Here is a 17292-nt window from a genome sequence, read left to right as displayed (position 1 = left end):
CTTTATGGTTGTAACGGGTCTTATATAGAAGTGCATGTGAAACAAGGCTTCCTGTGTCCCAACCTGCAGCAAATCTGTTCCACCATTTTTATAAAATGTACCTAAAAAAATACCCCAGTGAACTTTCTCAACACCTTTTTTTGTTGTTCTTGTGGTTGATAATTGACGGGAGGAAGGGAGATGGTGGTCTGAAACAATTTGATGCATGTGTCCTCCCGATTTTCTTCCAGAGACTTTTGTTATTTTGTAGTCTTTTATTCATTTCACAGTCAAAAGAATATCCAAGGAATGTGCCAGAAAACCCAACAAGAAAATATGTAGAAAAGGAGGTATGTAAGCAAGTCATCATGGGGGAGCGAAAAAGAGAAGAGAGCGACTGGTACGTCCTCTCTAAAGTCAGCGCCATAACTCCATCATCCCCGGAGTCAGAGCACTAATTGGAATGGGCAACATGGAAATTGGAGTGCAGATGAATTATGTCTGTATGTTTTACAATGTTATATATGAACAAGCAGCAGCGTGATTCAGAATGTGTGACTTCCAGTGAGTTTAGAGTGTATACTTGTTAGAGGGCATAATTACTAGGTGTTGCTAACCTATTTCTGTTGATTTACACAAGGTTGCAATAATAATCAGTTGAATTTTGATGCTCCAAGGTCCTTGATGGTAATTTTATATTTCTCAGACTATTTAACATATGGAATACTGAAGCGTTATATTGTGTTGTGGAAAAGTCAGTGTACTAACCAACCATAATACTCATCATAGTCTGTGTTAATTAATGGGTCCTCATGTCAAATTACTAAATGATGTTATATTCCAAATCAGCATAAAACACACTGAACAAGAATTTATTTAGAGGTAGATATGTTTTAGAGGTAGATGTATCATGTAGTATCATTTGATGCTCAACCATATGTAAAGTTTGTGCCATAAGTGTGTTTTGTCATTTTAATGTAGATGATGTATGCACAATATTTACAATGGCTCTTACACGACATAATGCAATCATGCTTCTATACAATGATGCCCTGACTGACTAAGATTTCAGATGAAAAAGGTCAATTTGCATATGCAGTTTGTTCAAATGTACATTCAGTTAGTCAGGAAATCACATCTTTTGCAAAGTTGGAGGAGGAAACAATAATGAAACAAGGTTTTTTGCGTGTGCTATTTGTTCACAGCAGTTGCGGCAACTTCCACACAAGCATAATTAAGTGTCAAGTATAATACAGAGCAAAGGCGACGAGATGCATCGAATAACTGAACACAAAGATATGCGTGAATGAAAAACTTTTCAGGCGCTCTTTAAATCCTGTTGGTATCAGAGGTGAAAACGTGCCTTGAATATCAAATATAAAACTAACTTTACCTTGGTAATATTCAGTCATCATTCTGAGAATCAAACTTTCTCATTATTTTGAGATACTGAAGCATAATTTCAAAATGTCTTCAAATTACAGAAACTGGCTTATACAAATTTAATACCTGCCCTTTGGTCTTATTCATTTGCTAGTACTATTGCCATTCTCCAAGTGAATTTCAGGCTCTGTAAATCACATTGTAGCTGCAAAATGAATAGAGGTGCATAGACACTGCCTTGCATTTCACAAGATATGCTATTTTGCTTATTTAAAAGACTTATATCAGTTTTGAAGTATTTGGAAGGTGTTATGAAGTTATAATTTTACAGACAAAGCTTTAGTAAATAAAGATCTGCGTTTCCAGTTTATTAGGCATACCTAATTGATTGTGTTGATGTGTTCAGCCAAAATAAGGGGAGATGCATGCAAGGAGATGTTTGTATATAGATTAAAAAAAAAAACTACTATTAAAAAGTAAGAGCAAAAGATGAAAGAGCAAAAGATGAAAAAATGAAGATGACCTCAGTGATCATGAAGAGATAGGCCTAATCATTATAACAGTGCTGTGGCAAACATCTTACTGGCTTTCATTACCATGGCTTTCTTTAGAAGCGCGAGCCATATAAATGACTGACTGAATTAGTTCAACCACATGCAATAACTCCAATTAGAAATATATTAGGAACCCACAGAGATTTCAGCTCAGATCTAATGTCAGCTTGTATAACTCTTTTCCCTGCGTAGCCATGTTGTCCGTATTAGACCCGGATGTCATGCCTTTATGTTTCACAAACACTTATATAATAATGGTGCCAGTAACATATTCAGTATTTAATCTGTTTGAATCTAAACTTGGTGCATTTTCCTCTTTGGTGCGGTTTGTTTAGGCAGGTGGGAACAATGCAGTCACACTCAGGTGCAGACCAAAATAACTGGGCAGAGACTGTCAGAGTGAGATGATCTCGGTCCAGTTCCAAGCAAACTCAAGCGCAGTTGCAGTGAGAAAGTGAGTTGACCTTGAATAGATCTGACTGCAGGAAGTGAACCAAACATGCTGTATATTTTGGGTTGCAAGCCATAAGATGCAGGACAGAGCTGTAGCACTGTAGATGTGCAATGTGTTTTGGCTATTTGGACAGACAAAAAAAAAAAAAAAAAGACAATAAAAGCTGGACGTGACCCACAAAATGAACCAAATAGCAAATGAACTAAAAGTATTAATTTCATTCTGGTTCAAACTTGGACCCTAAAGGGCCTTTTTGATTATTTGGCTACCATGCAGTGCGTCCATCTGTCCGTCTGTCTGTGCATTTGTCCATCCTAGATTCTTGTTAGTGAGATATCTCAAGAACGAATGGGTGAATGTTTGTAGGATTTATATGGAATTATTGTAACCAGCAGATGAACGTATTTTGGAATTGATCCAAACAGGGTCAAGGTCAAATGAATGAAATAGTTTTTCTTCAATAGCTTCTTCCATGTTTGAATTTGAGGCATACAGATTAGTAAGACAAAGATCTAGACTTGGTGGTTGGTGGTGGAGGCATCCACGTCAGCTCCACTGGTGTCAAGTTCTACTTGTCTGGTTTTCTAAAGAACTATCCAGGCCATGACTCTTTAGACATTTTTTGTTGCTGCAATATATAAACAGAATAATCTTAGTTACCCCAACATTTATGGTGAGATTTTTAGTTCTCTGTGACAGAATGGTTAATGAATCCTCAATAAAAATAAAAATAAAAATTATTTGAGAAACCACAATATTGTACTTCTGTAGCATCACTCTAAAGAACCTCTCCTGGCAGCTTTATTTCTAAGCGTGCCAGACGGTAAACTGAAAATTTTAGAAAATTCTTTCTGTCATATAAAACACAATAAGATTGTAAGAGTATATTGGTGTATTTTTCTTTTTCTGTAAAGAGAAAGATGCTTCCGATGCACATCCAATAGCAGTTCAGCTGCTGAACTGATGCTAACTTCAGATGATAACAAAGTATTTTCTAAGAAAGTTGTTCTTCTTTGATTGAATGTTATTTCATACAGCGGTGATCACAGCCGTTCATTTATCTTACTATGTGAAATATTTACATAGTATTACAAGATCTACATGTTATTGTAGATGACTTAAAATCCCAGCCAAAAGCCAGTATAAGTGTAACTGATGACTGAAATGTAGACTCCCAGCCCTCTGAATTCAGCTTATTAAAGGGATTCATCTGCCAGTGACAGTGCAAGTGTAACACTACAGCTGATTAATTGTCACATTAAAGGGATCAGTGCAGACCTCTCAATCAGCAATTTGAAAGTTGGAATAATTGTAAGAGAGTGATATGTTCAATGCAGAATTTTTGAGCAGTGTTGTTCCCCTAAACCAATTTGAACTTGAATAGACAAGCCTTGGGGCTCTGAAACCTCAAAATAATCATCTGTTAAAGAAAATAAAGTTTGTTCATTTATATCTATTTGGCATAATTATCTGCATTATGGATCACTGTTTACTTTTGATATATTTGAGTAATATAATCTGACATGGCTACCCCAAGGTGCCAGGCAGTAAATGTTAAATGCTTCTTTGAAGTGCAAACTCTAACAGAGAACCAAAGCATTTGGGTGAAAAAGGATGTGATTGCATTCACCACTATTATGCTCAAATTCCTATTGCCTAACATTTAACAAACATGCAATCTCAGTTTAGTGTGGAGACTTTCTGTAGAAAATTATTTACATTGTCTTAATTAAAGCCATAGAAATGTCATAAAAGCGTGTTTCAGAAAGCATACACGTAGACATGAGCCAGGCTGAATGGAACACTGAAAATCCCTGTTGATCGAGTCACAAAAATTCAGACATGGCTTATTAAAGTGTTGGGGATGTAATGAAAATGTATTGATAAGATGTCAGCTGCAAATGAGCAATGAAAAAAAGGCCAATGAGAACATTTTTGAGGGAAGTTATTACTCTTGAAGACTCAGAACTGCAAATCTGGAACAATCAAGGCAATGATTACAGGATCATTAGAGAAAACAATCACCGGAGAGATTTGCTCTATGTGGATTTCCTTTCCCTCTAATCTAAATGTGATCCTCTGCATCTTCTTCTATAATTAGTAGGGACAATGTCCTCACTTACCCTCAAGCTTATGTTTGGACTGGTTCACAATCAGAATCTTAGGACTCTTTCACACCTATTAGTCTGTTTTCTGAATTTGAAATGTATATATTTTTGGCTTTTTTTTCTACTTGGTTTGGTTTCGTTTCACCCCGCACATACAGTTGAGGTCAAAAGTTTACATCCCCCTTTCAGAATCTGCAAAATGTTTATTATTTTACCAAAATAAGAGGGATCATACAAAATGCATGTTATTGTTTATTTAGTGCTGACCTGAATAAGATATTTCACATAAAAGATGTTTACATATAGTCCACAAGAGAAAATAATAGTTGAATTTATAAAAATGACCCCGTTCAAAAGTTTACATCCCCTTGATTCTTAATACTGTGTTGTTACCTGAATGATCCACAGCTGTGTTTTTTTGTTTACTGATAGTTGTTCAAGAGTCCCTTGTTTGTCCTGAACAGTTTAACTGCCTGCTGTTCTTCAGAAAAATCCTTCAGGTCCCACAAATTCTTTGGTTTTCCAGCATTTTTTGTGTATTTGAACCCTTTCCAACAATGACTGTATGATTTTGAGATCCATCTTTTCACACTGAGGACAACTGAGGGACTCATATTCAACTATTACAGAAGGTTCAAACGCTCACTGATGCTCCAGAAGGAAAAACCATGCATTAAGAGCCGGGGGGTGAAAACTTTTGAACAGAATGGAGATGTGTACATTTTTCTTATTTTGCCTAAATATCGTATTTTTTCATTTAGTACTGCCCTTCAGAGGCTACAGAAGATAGTTACATGTTTCCCAGAAGACAAAATAAGTTAAATTTGCCCTGATCGTCAAATTCAAAAAGTTTTCACCCCCCGGCTCTTAATGCATGGTTTTTCCTTCTGGAGCATCAGTGAGCGTTTGAACCTTCTGTAATAGTTGCATACGAGTCCCTCAGTTGTCCTCAGTGTGAAAAGATGGATCTCAAAATCATACAGTCATTGTTGGAAAGGGTTCAAATACACAAAAAATCTAGCTTAGTGTTTCGTGTCCACTGTTTATTTTCTCTTTTTGTTCATTTGTCTAGAATATATTCAGAAAAATATCCAGAACACGTTGCGTTGCGTTTCTGCAGCACTGCAGCTCTGTCCTTTGGCTCAAATTGTAGCTCAGTTTAGCAGCTCACACCTACAAAAAACCTGTTGCAACCTAAAGTATAAGGCATGTTTGATTCACTTCCTGCAGTTGGGTCGATTCAGTTGGGTCAACTCGCTTTCTCACTGCATTCGAAAGGTGCTGGAGTTCACTTGGAACCGGACTGAGATCACCTCACTCAGATCTTCCTGGACCGATTTGGTCTGGTCCCGAGTGCGATTGCTGTGTTCTCATACTGAAAACCTGAATCGAACCAGAGTGTGATTCAAATAGACTAAACACTGATGAAAGCACTCCTAAACTCATTGCCAAATGTTTAAGGAGCAAAGCAAATAAGACATACGATGCATACACAACATACGATGCATACACAACACAACAAATCATGTACTTATTTAACTGTACAGTACAGACTGCAGTTGAATTAAAAAAACAGTTAAGCATCATGGCAATCAAAGTGATACTCTAATAAATGGTAAGTAGAAAGGATTTGGTCTACAAATATAACAGGCAGCTAAGCAGGGATATTAACCGATTAGTCTATAGCTGTGTCTGAAACATTGGTGGGGAAATAGAATGAATGAATAGCTGATGTTTTCCATTGCCATTGCAATCCAGGCATTAACACACAACTGCGTAGGAAAGATGAATGTGAGACAGGCAAGGTGTTACAGCCGAAAGACTATTTAAGCAGACTAGCATTACTGATCAAGCAGCTACCAAATTTACAAGTGATTCTGCTCCAGTCCTGACCCCAGCTAATGTGCATTTTGGGGAGATTAGCCATAAATCCAAACAATTCACAGTAGCCACCGCAGTGAGGTCTAGTAAAGGGTTTAAACATGTAAAATAGGAACTTACATTAGGAAGATAAGATACAGCCCTGCAAGCAATCAAGCATTTTTTTTCCCCAATTGTTGTACATTTGTAGCTCAAATAATAGGTACATTTCAACCTGGAGGTGTTTATTGTCCCTCAAAACAGCTAGAAGTTAATCTTCTTGATCTTTGAAAATTTTTTGCCTCAAAAAAAGAAACTAAAAACATTGCTAAAAGTGCTGTAAGTGAAATCAAAATAGTTTTCTTTTTAAGCTATTTTTGTGGTGACTGTGGTGACTAATTACAATTGGGAGAAAATGCAGGGTTTTATAGACCATTAAAAATGTAGATTAAATGAAAGAATTCATAGTTATAATTGATTCTTTGATTTTGGTGAGGCAGGGGCATGTCAGCTTTTTCACTGCCAAATAATAATTAGCTTTTTGTAGCAATGCATGGATCTAAAGAAATTAGCCATTTTAAGTCAAATTAAAGTACCGTGCAGAGGGCAAGACATTTTTTTTTTACTGCAATTAAAAAGCTTTATCAAAGCTATTGAGATAATAAAGAGATAATATGAAGTTATTACCAGTACAAATAATGGATGCTGTTAGCTTGGTAATTTATAAATTTAAATAAACGATGATAACAATAACCAAAGTATATTGTTTATTATAATGACAGGTCAGTGAAAGGCATCAAAAGCATGATGTATTGCAAACAGGGTTGTGAATATCATTATTGTTTTTAGCTTGTAGACCCTGATCTTTTTGATCCACTGAAAGAAGTGCTTTATTGGTTTCTGCACATGAACCTGTAATCTCATGTAAATTCTTAGAAATTAGCATGATGTAAAACCAACAGGAACTGTTGCCAAGCAACAATAACTCATCAGCTCTCCAAGCCTGTTGATCGCCCTTTCGAATCCTCGGTCTCTGTCAATCTATACAGCCTCGGAGACTCACAAAGAAAACAAAGCGGTAAAACTTGATGTTAAAAATATCACTTGTTTAAGCTGAAAAGGGACAAGAGGGGGAAAAAATGCAGTCTGTACCTTACAATCACACCAGTAATGATAGGTTTTGCAGTGAGTAAACTGCACTGAAGTTCATCTAATCACTTCCTTCTTGTAACGTTCAGCTCTCCACACAGCAGCGTTTGCCAACCTGCTCATCAGAGATGGGGCCAGAAGCTCAGGAGGTGTGATTATGATGAATCCTTCAAATTTGTCATGTGTTCCTTTAGGCATACGTTAGTTTAAAAGATTTCATTTTATTGTGTGGTTAGCGAAGGTGGGACGCGAGTGCATAAACTCGAGAGAATCTGAAAATTGTTGTTAAAGTCTGTAGCAGGGGGTTAGAATACAGGTGGGCAACAACACAAAGGGTAATTGATGATAAGCCAACACACAAGCAAGAGTAAAAAAAAAACAAACAAATGAGGAAATTACTTAAAGTAAAAAAAAAAAAAAGCATGATAAGGTTTCGCACTGAGACAATTGCTGCATCCCAATTCGCCTACTATCCGCCCTAAATAGTATCCGAGATTATAATTAGTGTGTCCCAAATTGTAGTACGTTGAAATGAGTATCCGAAAGGTACCCGGATGGTCTACTATTTCGGGTATATTTTCGAAATGTGGATCTGTGGCCACTTTTTCAGCTAATATTCCTGTGCGAGGGAGGAGGAGATTTGTGACGGTTTGCTTCGCCGCATTCAACCTGTAACCATGGCGGACGAGTGTAACAGTGTATCAGTGATGCGTCTTCCGTATTTAAGTGTAAGAACCTAAATGTTAAGCACTAACTAAAGTTTTTCACTGTCACATAAAATTAATGGTTAGATGTTGTGTAAAAGGAGTAAAATGTTTATCTTGTAGAGTTAGATGTAATGAAATGTGGAAAAATAAATCAAGGGAATGGTAAATTAAATTATATAGTATAAATTATATAAGGAATAATGAATGAAGAAAAGCTGAAATGCAGCGAGGAGTTTGTTTACAGTGACAGTGTGCGTAACTAGGCAACAACGCTGTCTTCCGTTACATGACGTGTTAATTAGTATGTCCCAGTATTTGCATACTCTTTTGCTACACACTCAAAAGTATGTACTTATTTTTCACAAAAAGAGTACATACCTGGGACGCAGGAAATGAAATGGCAGGGGATGCACAGACACCCATATTAAAGGCTTAACACAGAACAGGTGAACACATTAGGGTAATCAATCAATGTCAGGATTCGGGCAGAGACACATGGGAAAGTAAGCAAAAGCATATAATATGAACCCAAAGAAAAACAAATGACACAAGAGCTGTACTTGTTGTGCTAGGAAACATGCCATGCTGCGAGGAAGAATTCATGACAGTCATTTTGTCAAGCCCATTGTCAGAATTTCTCTTGCTCAGAACAATATCTTTCTAATGTATTTTAGAGCGCTTCCCATGTCTGATTGAGTACATTTACAATGTTTCAAAACTACATTACCCTTTAGCACTGCCTATGAGCCCATCTTCCACACGATCACTTGTCCTGAGAATTATTTATCCGTTTAATTTAATTACAACAGCAAATGTGTACTCTCATGTGTGCTGTTAAGGATTTCATTAATAAAACTGCTTAAAATGCAAGGTGAAATTATTGCACTTGCAGTAATTCTTTTCTCATTTGTTTGCTGCAGATTTGCCATACAAGCATGCATTTTACAGAAGTGTCTTCAGGGAGCTATTCTTTTCATTTCTCAAGTGGGGGCTGACACAAAATAGCCTTATTAGCTAAGAAAACTATTTGAGAATTTATGCTTCCAATCATTTCTTGAATTGTTTGAGAGAGGGGAATTTGGCAGCATCAGAGCACAGATCTGATTTACATAGCGATCAGCACAAGGGCCGTAAAAAAAAAAAAAACCTTTCTTGAGAAACCACTATGAATGTTGGGGGCTTAAAACTGCACATTGCAGTCGGAGCAGAAAAAAAAAATGTCATCCTACAGCAGATCACTACAGATTGCCAGTGTGATGAAAATGCCAATACCTGCTAGGCTGAGCAATAACATGGCATGGAATTGGGAAGTTTGTGTAGCTCGGTTCTATCCAGCTGTAGGGGAAAGCAGTAAGTGAGGTTGTGTATGTATGTATGTATGTGTGTGTGTGGGTGCATGAACCTGCAGGGCAGAGAAGCTGTAAGCAATACAGCGGTAGCAAAAAAGAATCCGGATGTCCTCTCTGATTGATACGGAACAGCTCTGTTAAATGTATTGCAAACCCAGTCCTGGCAGGAGCTTTGCGTTCAGCACTGGCGCCTCATTCATTTTGACTTGAAATGCAAGACACAGCCTGGCCAGGAAGTTCCCATTCAGTTCCCCCTGCTGCTCATATACTGGCCCAGTATATCTCTTCGCTAACGGACTAGCCTCCAAATAGCTTTTGTCGCTAGTCCCCATAGAAATGCCGAGGACTGGTTTCAAGACAGCTGAAAAAGGAAGATAGAAATGGTGTAGGCCAATTTGTCTCCCAGATTGTTCTACTTAGCATTGTTTTCTAGTGCACTTCTCCTTCCAAAAACATAGCATCTTAAAACAGGCTGATTAGGAAATTATCAAGGGATTATTTGTTTATTAACTTTAGATCCTTATTGGAGTGTTCGTTTTATGGACTAATGAGATGCAGTTCATTTTGATACCAGCTCGGGCTGGCTCGCTGCTATAGTAACTAATAGCACATTGCAGGTCTCTTAATGTGTCGCATAACGTCAATCTGTCTGCTAGCCTTCAGAAAAAAAAAACAAAAAAAAAACATGCTGCTTGTTTTGTTCCTGAACAGTGTTGTGAACTTTGGCTCACCCTCTCCTTTTGAAATTGCAATCCTCTTTATCTCTAAGTGCCTTTTTTAGTCCTCTCAAATCCATTCCCTCCAAGTTGCGCATTAAACTTTCAGTGTCTCGAATAGACAGGAATTTATCATAGAAGCAGAAGGCAAGCCTTGGTAAAGAGTGAAAGAGGGAGCCTCTAGAGATTTGGAGATGGAGTCTGTAAACTGAAGAACGCTGAATTGTTATTAGGCAGCATTTCGCCGGTGAAAACCCAGTGAATGTTTTCAGGTTTTCGGAGATCTTCCAATCAGTTATCACCCTGACACGCTGTATTTTTCCTTTGTCAAAGCGAGTGCACTTCCCATCCGGTGCTTAGCTGATATCGAGCGCATCATCAGTCCAGTGTGTTGGAGGTCACGGGGAGGAGAGAGAGAGAGCACATTTCTTCTGCACTCCACCACAGGCCGTGATGGGTTGCTGCTCACAGAGGTTAATATCAGAGTGTATTTGGAGGGCGGCTCGCTGGCACTATGTCCTAGAGTAATCCGTCTTTCTGATCAGCGAAATGGATCTCGCCCAGTTATATACACACCTCGACTCTATTTCTGTGGCTCTGCTGTGGCAAAGTCTAAAGGCCTTTGCACACCAAAACATATGTTTTATTCATTTAACACATAGAGAAAAGATGCATACTATCTGGTGTGCAAGTGTGTTTAGTTAATAGCACACTGTTTTTTTAAAAAGTCAGAGGAAATGAAAAAGCAACACTTTCACAGCTAGTCTGGATCGACAAAGCTCAGTTGGAGTTTCCAAATTGTTTCTAAATTTTTTTTTGCTGTATGTGTCTTTTCACATCATTATTTTCAGTGACATTGTTTTTTTTTAAAAAGCTCATTATACTCAGCCAATATATATAGCAGCAGTTAATCTTTAACTGTTAGTCATGTGATTTCAGCCAGATTTTTAATTCATCACACAGGTTTCAGTGCATCCAAAAATACGGAAATAAAATCTCACTTCTTAAAAATGACACATTTTCATTTTAAGAGCAAATGTTTTTCACAACCTGTATACAGTGGCCTTCACACACACACACACACACACACACTCACACACACACACTCACGTGCGGACAAATACAGTCAAATATCAGAATGTGCTCGCTCAGAGGAATTCATACAAAATGACATCCTGTTTTTTAAAGCCGTGGTAAGCGACAAAGGAATGACATAAATGACTTTATAGAAAAAGATGTCAAAAGCAAAGAAAGAGAAAGAAAAAGAAAGAAGTCAAAACCAAAAAAGTGGCATTGCAGCCATCTTGATATTGCTTATTTGGAGTCATAAAGTATATATATATATATATATATATATATATATATATATATATATATATATATATATATATATATACATATATATATACATGCCGCATTTTCGGCAGCATCTTAGAATTTTGAATCATACATATTTACTGTCGCTGTGAAAGGTCTAGACTAGAAAGTGCAATTCATCAGCAGAATGATAAACAGTATATGATAAACGAGATCCATTTACATTTTACACAGCAATACCTGTAAAGCTATAATGTAATAAATATTTTGTAGTTTGTATTATAGTCTAGCCACAGAATATACATATACAATTACTCTACTCTGAAATATATTAATGACAGGATTTCTTTTCAGTAAAGCAGGTTTTTCTTGGTGTTATTTCAATACTCTTTTATTCTTAGAGCAAAGGAAACATATATATAGGAAACATAATAAATGCTTGTAGTTCTGAGTAAAATGGAATTTATGCTATCCGGGATTTATTTATTCTGGAAGACGTCTTCAGTTTCTCTAACATTTTACATTATAGTTCATTCTAAGAATAATCCTTCTGATATCCTCATTATTTAGTGCTAGGTTGTTGTCTATAGATAATGGTTGGCTTCTCTGACTTCCATACGAAAGCAATATATTGACTGAGAAATAGTTTTCTGCTATTACCAATTCTCAAACTATTAATGAGCTAATGCTCAAACATGTTGATGCTGTTGGTAAACCAGCAGAGTGAGTCATAATATGTGATATAATTAGCTGACATCTCCGTTCATCATGACGAGAGGTTATAATTGCAGGACATAATTATAAACAGACTATGATGAGTGCTTGTAAATGGGACTGTAATGGAGCAGTTCAGATTCAACTGAAATAAATAAATAAATAAATAACACATTTAAAGCTACATCCTTTAAAAAACTGTTTTCTTTTCTTTTCTTATTTACATGAACGGAACGTAGTTCCGCGCAGAGACAATTTAAAGGTTAAAATGTAAGGGTTAATGATTGTTATTGTACTCGTGTACTCTATTCCTTACTTTGTAGATACTGGGCCATTTATATCTCTTTATAGATACTGGATGATTTTTTTTTTTTTTTTTTTTTTATGGTTGCCTGATTATCTAGAACTCTCTGTATAGATACTATGCCATGTAGAACTCCTTCAATAGGTAGGGTTAGAACATTTTCTGCAGATACTGGGCAATCATAGATGTTCTTGATGTACACAAGACCAAGTAAAAAAATTATATATAGTGTTCTAGATGACAGTATATACAGTATACTGTCTGTAATATATCTCTTATTTTTAACCGTTGTTTTTATTATGGTCACATTTTTATTCAGTCTCATGCCAAATATCTTACTATTTTAAATGTTTCTACAAGTAGAAAATGAACATTGTAGAATAAGCATGATGGAAAAAGTCAATTAATTAATAGTGATTCATTTATAATGTTTTTGTTAGTTATGTCTAGAATTGTTTTAAATGTAATTCTGCATACTGTTTATAGTATACTAAATTTACTATGTAAATGACAAACCTAATAAGAAGGCTTAGCCTTAAAAAAAAAAAAAAAAGTCATTGAGTTTATCACATTAAACGTATCAGACATGCTTCCTAAGATCTGCACTTAAAGGAACACTCCACCCTGAAACACATTTAAATATGTTTATACTGAAATATTTGTGATGTGCTTAGCAGTTCTGGTGCTATCATGGTGATATCACAGCTTGACACTGCTAGCACTGTTACAATGGCGTTCAATAGGAGAAAACCTTTAAATCATCTCAGACATAAGGGATAACTATGAGGTTTTGATATTATCTCTGAAAAAAGAAATGAGCAATAGGTTTTTTATTAGTGTAAAATCCAAAGTAGAAGTAGTGGAGACAGCAAACATGCAGTGCAGGTATACTGCAGAAACCCGGCTCGGCTAGTTAGCGATCTATGAGCACGATGGCATTGACGGTGGTATTAGCATGAAAGTCGAAGCCTTGGAAGCTGATCTGTTTGAGCAGAGTGTACAGATGAGAAGATGAGAGAGCTGGACAGATTAAAGGACTAAAGCACCGCTGCTTCATTCTCTTTAGGCACAGATGAAGCAAAGGCTGAATCTCACTGCCACTATCAGCAGGTAGTCAAACGGTATTGTGGGTAAGGTAGGAAACCGTTAACCAATGTGAAAATAGACGTGAGATGTTCAGGAAAGAACTTACATTTTACATTTAAAAACTTCATTACAAAATAATGAAGGATGCTTTTGAATATTCCATATTAATTGTAACGAAGTTGTTCAGGGTGGATTTTTCCAAGTATTTTTCATCCTAGTATGGTCTTTAACCTCTCATTAGGTTTGTCCAATTAAATATGGCTTATGTGTATATTTATATGAAATTACTTTGTATATTTGTCTTAAATGTATGTAACACACTATATAAAGTCAAAAATATTACAAACGATGTGAATGTATGAGAGCTGATACAATGTCATCTTACACTTGTGACAGGTTTCAAAATATCCATTTCTGCCTTGATGGTTGTGCTATTGTGAATTGTGTTGTGCCTCTTTGTGTCTTTTCCTGATTTATTTATAGGGTCCCATGCTAAAAAACAGGGTGAAGATTTAGCAGATAATGACGGCGATGAAGATGAAGGTATTCTTTTTGGTGATGAAGGCGGTAGCATGTCTTTGAATTTGTTTGGGATTTTTATCCCCCAGTACTATTTAAATGAAACCTTCGGTATTTTCCTCATGATCATGACCCAAAGCATCAACATAGAGAGAGTGAATGTGAATGAATGGGGTTTGGTTTTGTTTGAGTTTGTCCTCAAAAGGTTTGCTGTTTTAGCTGTTGCCTTAAAATTGGGAATGTTTTTGAAAGTCAAATCTCATCAGATTTTCTAATCAGGAGATAACTCAAATGGAAGTGTATTCATACAGAAAAGCCGTATAGAATGTGTGAGAAGATGAACATGCTAAAGTGAAAGAGGTTGCCAGCAAGTTTCTGCTTGCTGGTATGAAGTAGAGAAAACATATATAAAGGATAGCTCAATTTGTAATTTATGTTTAATTGGAGACAAAATATTGTAATATTGGTTTTATCTGACATCTTGATCGTGCTATGATGTTGAAATTTGAAATTTTACCCTATTAAAGTAATAATCATGTTAATATAGTAGACAGCACAGACCTTACAATGTATCTAATGATACAGCCAAAGTAATAATACTAATTTTGTGACAATACATACACCCATTGACCGCTTTATTAGGGAAACCTGCTTATTCTAGCAATTATCCAATCAGCCAATCATGTGGCAGCAGTGCAATCATGTAGTCACAGGAAACTAAGGCTATGGTGGGTCCAGGCTCACCGAAACCGGACAGCTGAAGATTGGGAAGATTGGAGAAAGCCTGACTGTCGGATCAAACCAGTCTGGACGTTCTCCTCTGACCTCTCTCATCAACAAAGCGTTTTCACCTGTAGAAATGCCGCTCACCGGATGTTTTTTGTTTTTTGCACCATTCTGTGTAAACTTTAGAGACTCTTGTGCATGTCAGCAGTTTCTAAAATACTCAAACCAGCCTGTCTGGCACCAACAGTGATGCCACTGCCAGAGACACTGACACCATATTTTTTCTGCTCTTGACCAGTATCTGCATGAATTTATGCGTTGTGTTGCTGCCACACGATTGGCTGATGGGAAAATTACATGAATGAGCAGGTGTACATGTGTTCAGGACTTTCGTGTGTCTTTAACAAGAGGTCATATGCTGAGTGTAACTTCTGAACTTCTAGGTTTGAATTAGAATACATCACATCACAGTCATGGGAAAAAGAAACTACACCCTCTTTCAATTCTCTGTTTTTATTTATTATGGCCTAAATAACAATTGTGTTGTCCTCACCAACTTTCATAAATAAGGTGACAACAAAAAAAAACACAACGAGGTGGGGAAAAATAAGTACACCCTGCAATGCAAACAGTAGAACCACCTTTAATATCAACAGTAACTTGACATAAACACTTTTCTATAGGAGTTTATCAGTCTTTTACATCATTTTACTTCAGTTCATAGATGTTTGAGGGCATTTGTTTGTGCACAGCTCTCTTAAGATCCTGGCACAGCATCTCATTGGGGTTGAGGTCTGGACTTTAACTTGGCCATTCCAACACCTTGAATTTTTTTTTTTTACTTTTTTAGCCATTCTGATGTCGATTTGCTGGTGTGCTTGGGATCATTGTCCTGTTGCATGACCAAATTTCGTCCCAGCTTAAGCTGCTGGACAGATGGCCTCATATTTGTCTTAAGAATATTTTGGTATAAAATGGAGTTCATCGTTGTAGCAATGACTGCAAGTTTCCCAGGTCAAGTGGTTGCAAAACAAGCCCAAATTATCACCTCTTCACCACCATGCTTGACAGTTGGTATGGGGTGTTTGTGGTGATATGCTGCGTTTGGTTTTCGCCAAACAGGGTGCTGTGCACGATGACCAAACTCCTCCACCTTGGTCTCATCAGTCCAAAGGATATTGTTCTAAAATTTCTGTGGTTTGTTCAGATACAATTTTACAAACTTAATTCATGCCGCCATATTCTTTTTAGACAAAAGGAGCTTTTTCCTAGCCACCCTTCCATGAAAGCTGGCCTTGTTCAGTCTTTTTCTTACAGAGGCCTGTAGGTTACATGGTGTGGCCCCTGGGTTTTTTCTTTATATCTCTGAGCATTAAACAATCTGACCTTGGACCTAATTTGCTGGGACACCCCTTCCTGGGAATATTGGCAATTGACTTGAAGGCTCTCCGTTTGTAAACAGTCCATCTCACTATAAAATGGTGAATTTCAAATTGTTTGGAGATGGCCTTATAATCCTTCCCATATTGAAGAGCAGCAACAATTGCTTCCCTGAGGTCATGGCTGATGTCCTGTCTTTTTGGCACGATGTAGACCCACACCTGAGTGCTCCAGGACACCAATCTGCCAAAAATTCTGCTTTTATAGAAGTAGTCACACTCCTTAATGATTAACTAATCTTGTGCATTTCATTAGTAACACCTGGCTGCTAATTACTCTCCTAATGATTGTGGAAGTAGGAAGGGTGTACTTATTTTTTCCCACCTGGTTTCTGAATGTTGGTTTAGTTTTTCAGGGAAAAATGATTACATATTGAAATTCGTTGTTTTTTTTTTGTCACCTGAGGTTATTTGTTTTTTTTATAGAAGTTAGTGAGCACCACACATTTATATGATAAATATAACATAGAATTAGAAGAGGGTGTACTTTCTTTTTTTCCCATGAATGTATATCATGTAGCATTTGAAACATACAATGATAATTTTCTCTATTTTGACTTGTTATTGGTTTTCTCTATATAATTTGTATAAGGGCTGGGTGATACAACAAAAATATTATATCATGATACTTGAAGACATTCTCAACACAGTGTGTATCATGATACTGTATGTACTGTAGGTTTACTAACGGCAAAAAAATAATGTTGCATTTTTTAAAAATTCAACTTTAAATACAGTGCATGAAGTATATAAAAAAATTAACAGTGAAAATGAGGGAACAAATCTGTAACAATTAAAAGATAACTGTAGAAACCATTAACATCAAATCAAGTGCTTTCATATTTTCTAATTGTTTTACATTCTGTAATTGTAAAACATTTTTGAACATGCTTTATCATTTTAGGAGAAGGGAAAAGAAATGCAGATT

The 17292-nt window shown here is 36.6% G+C and overlaps 1 protein-coding gene across 2 annotated transcripts in view; it reads left to right on the top strand.

Annotated features, from left to right (window-relative positions):
• Nucleotides 1-17292, top strand: part of nlgn3a (neuroligin 3a) — a 160429-nt gene that overhangs the window by 41438 nt on the left and 101699 nt on the right. Inside the window, exons 3-4 of one of the 2 annotated variants that reach the window (XM_026940522.3) lie at nucleotides 270-329; nucleotides 14164-14223. The exons of the other annotated variant lie outside the window; for it this stretch is intronic. Coding sequence (XP_026796323.1) covers nucleotides 270-329; nucleotides 14164-14223 — 120 coding nt within the window. The remainder of the gene's footprint in view (nucleotides 1-269; nucleotides 330-14163; nucleotides 14224-17292) is intronic. 2 annotated transcript variants of the gene reach the window in all.

This window comes from Pangasianodon hypophthalmus, chromosome 7 (genome assembly GCF_027358585.1).
Source record: "Pangasianodon hypophthalmus isolate fPanHyp1 chromosome 7, fPanHyp1.pri, whole genome shotgun sequence".
Classification (NCBI taxonomy): Eukaryota; Metazoa; Chordata; class Actinopteri; order Siluriformes; family Pangasiidae; genus Pangasianodon; species Pangasianodon hypophthalmus.
This window is presented reverse-complemented; position numbering and strand designations above follow the sequence as displayed.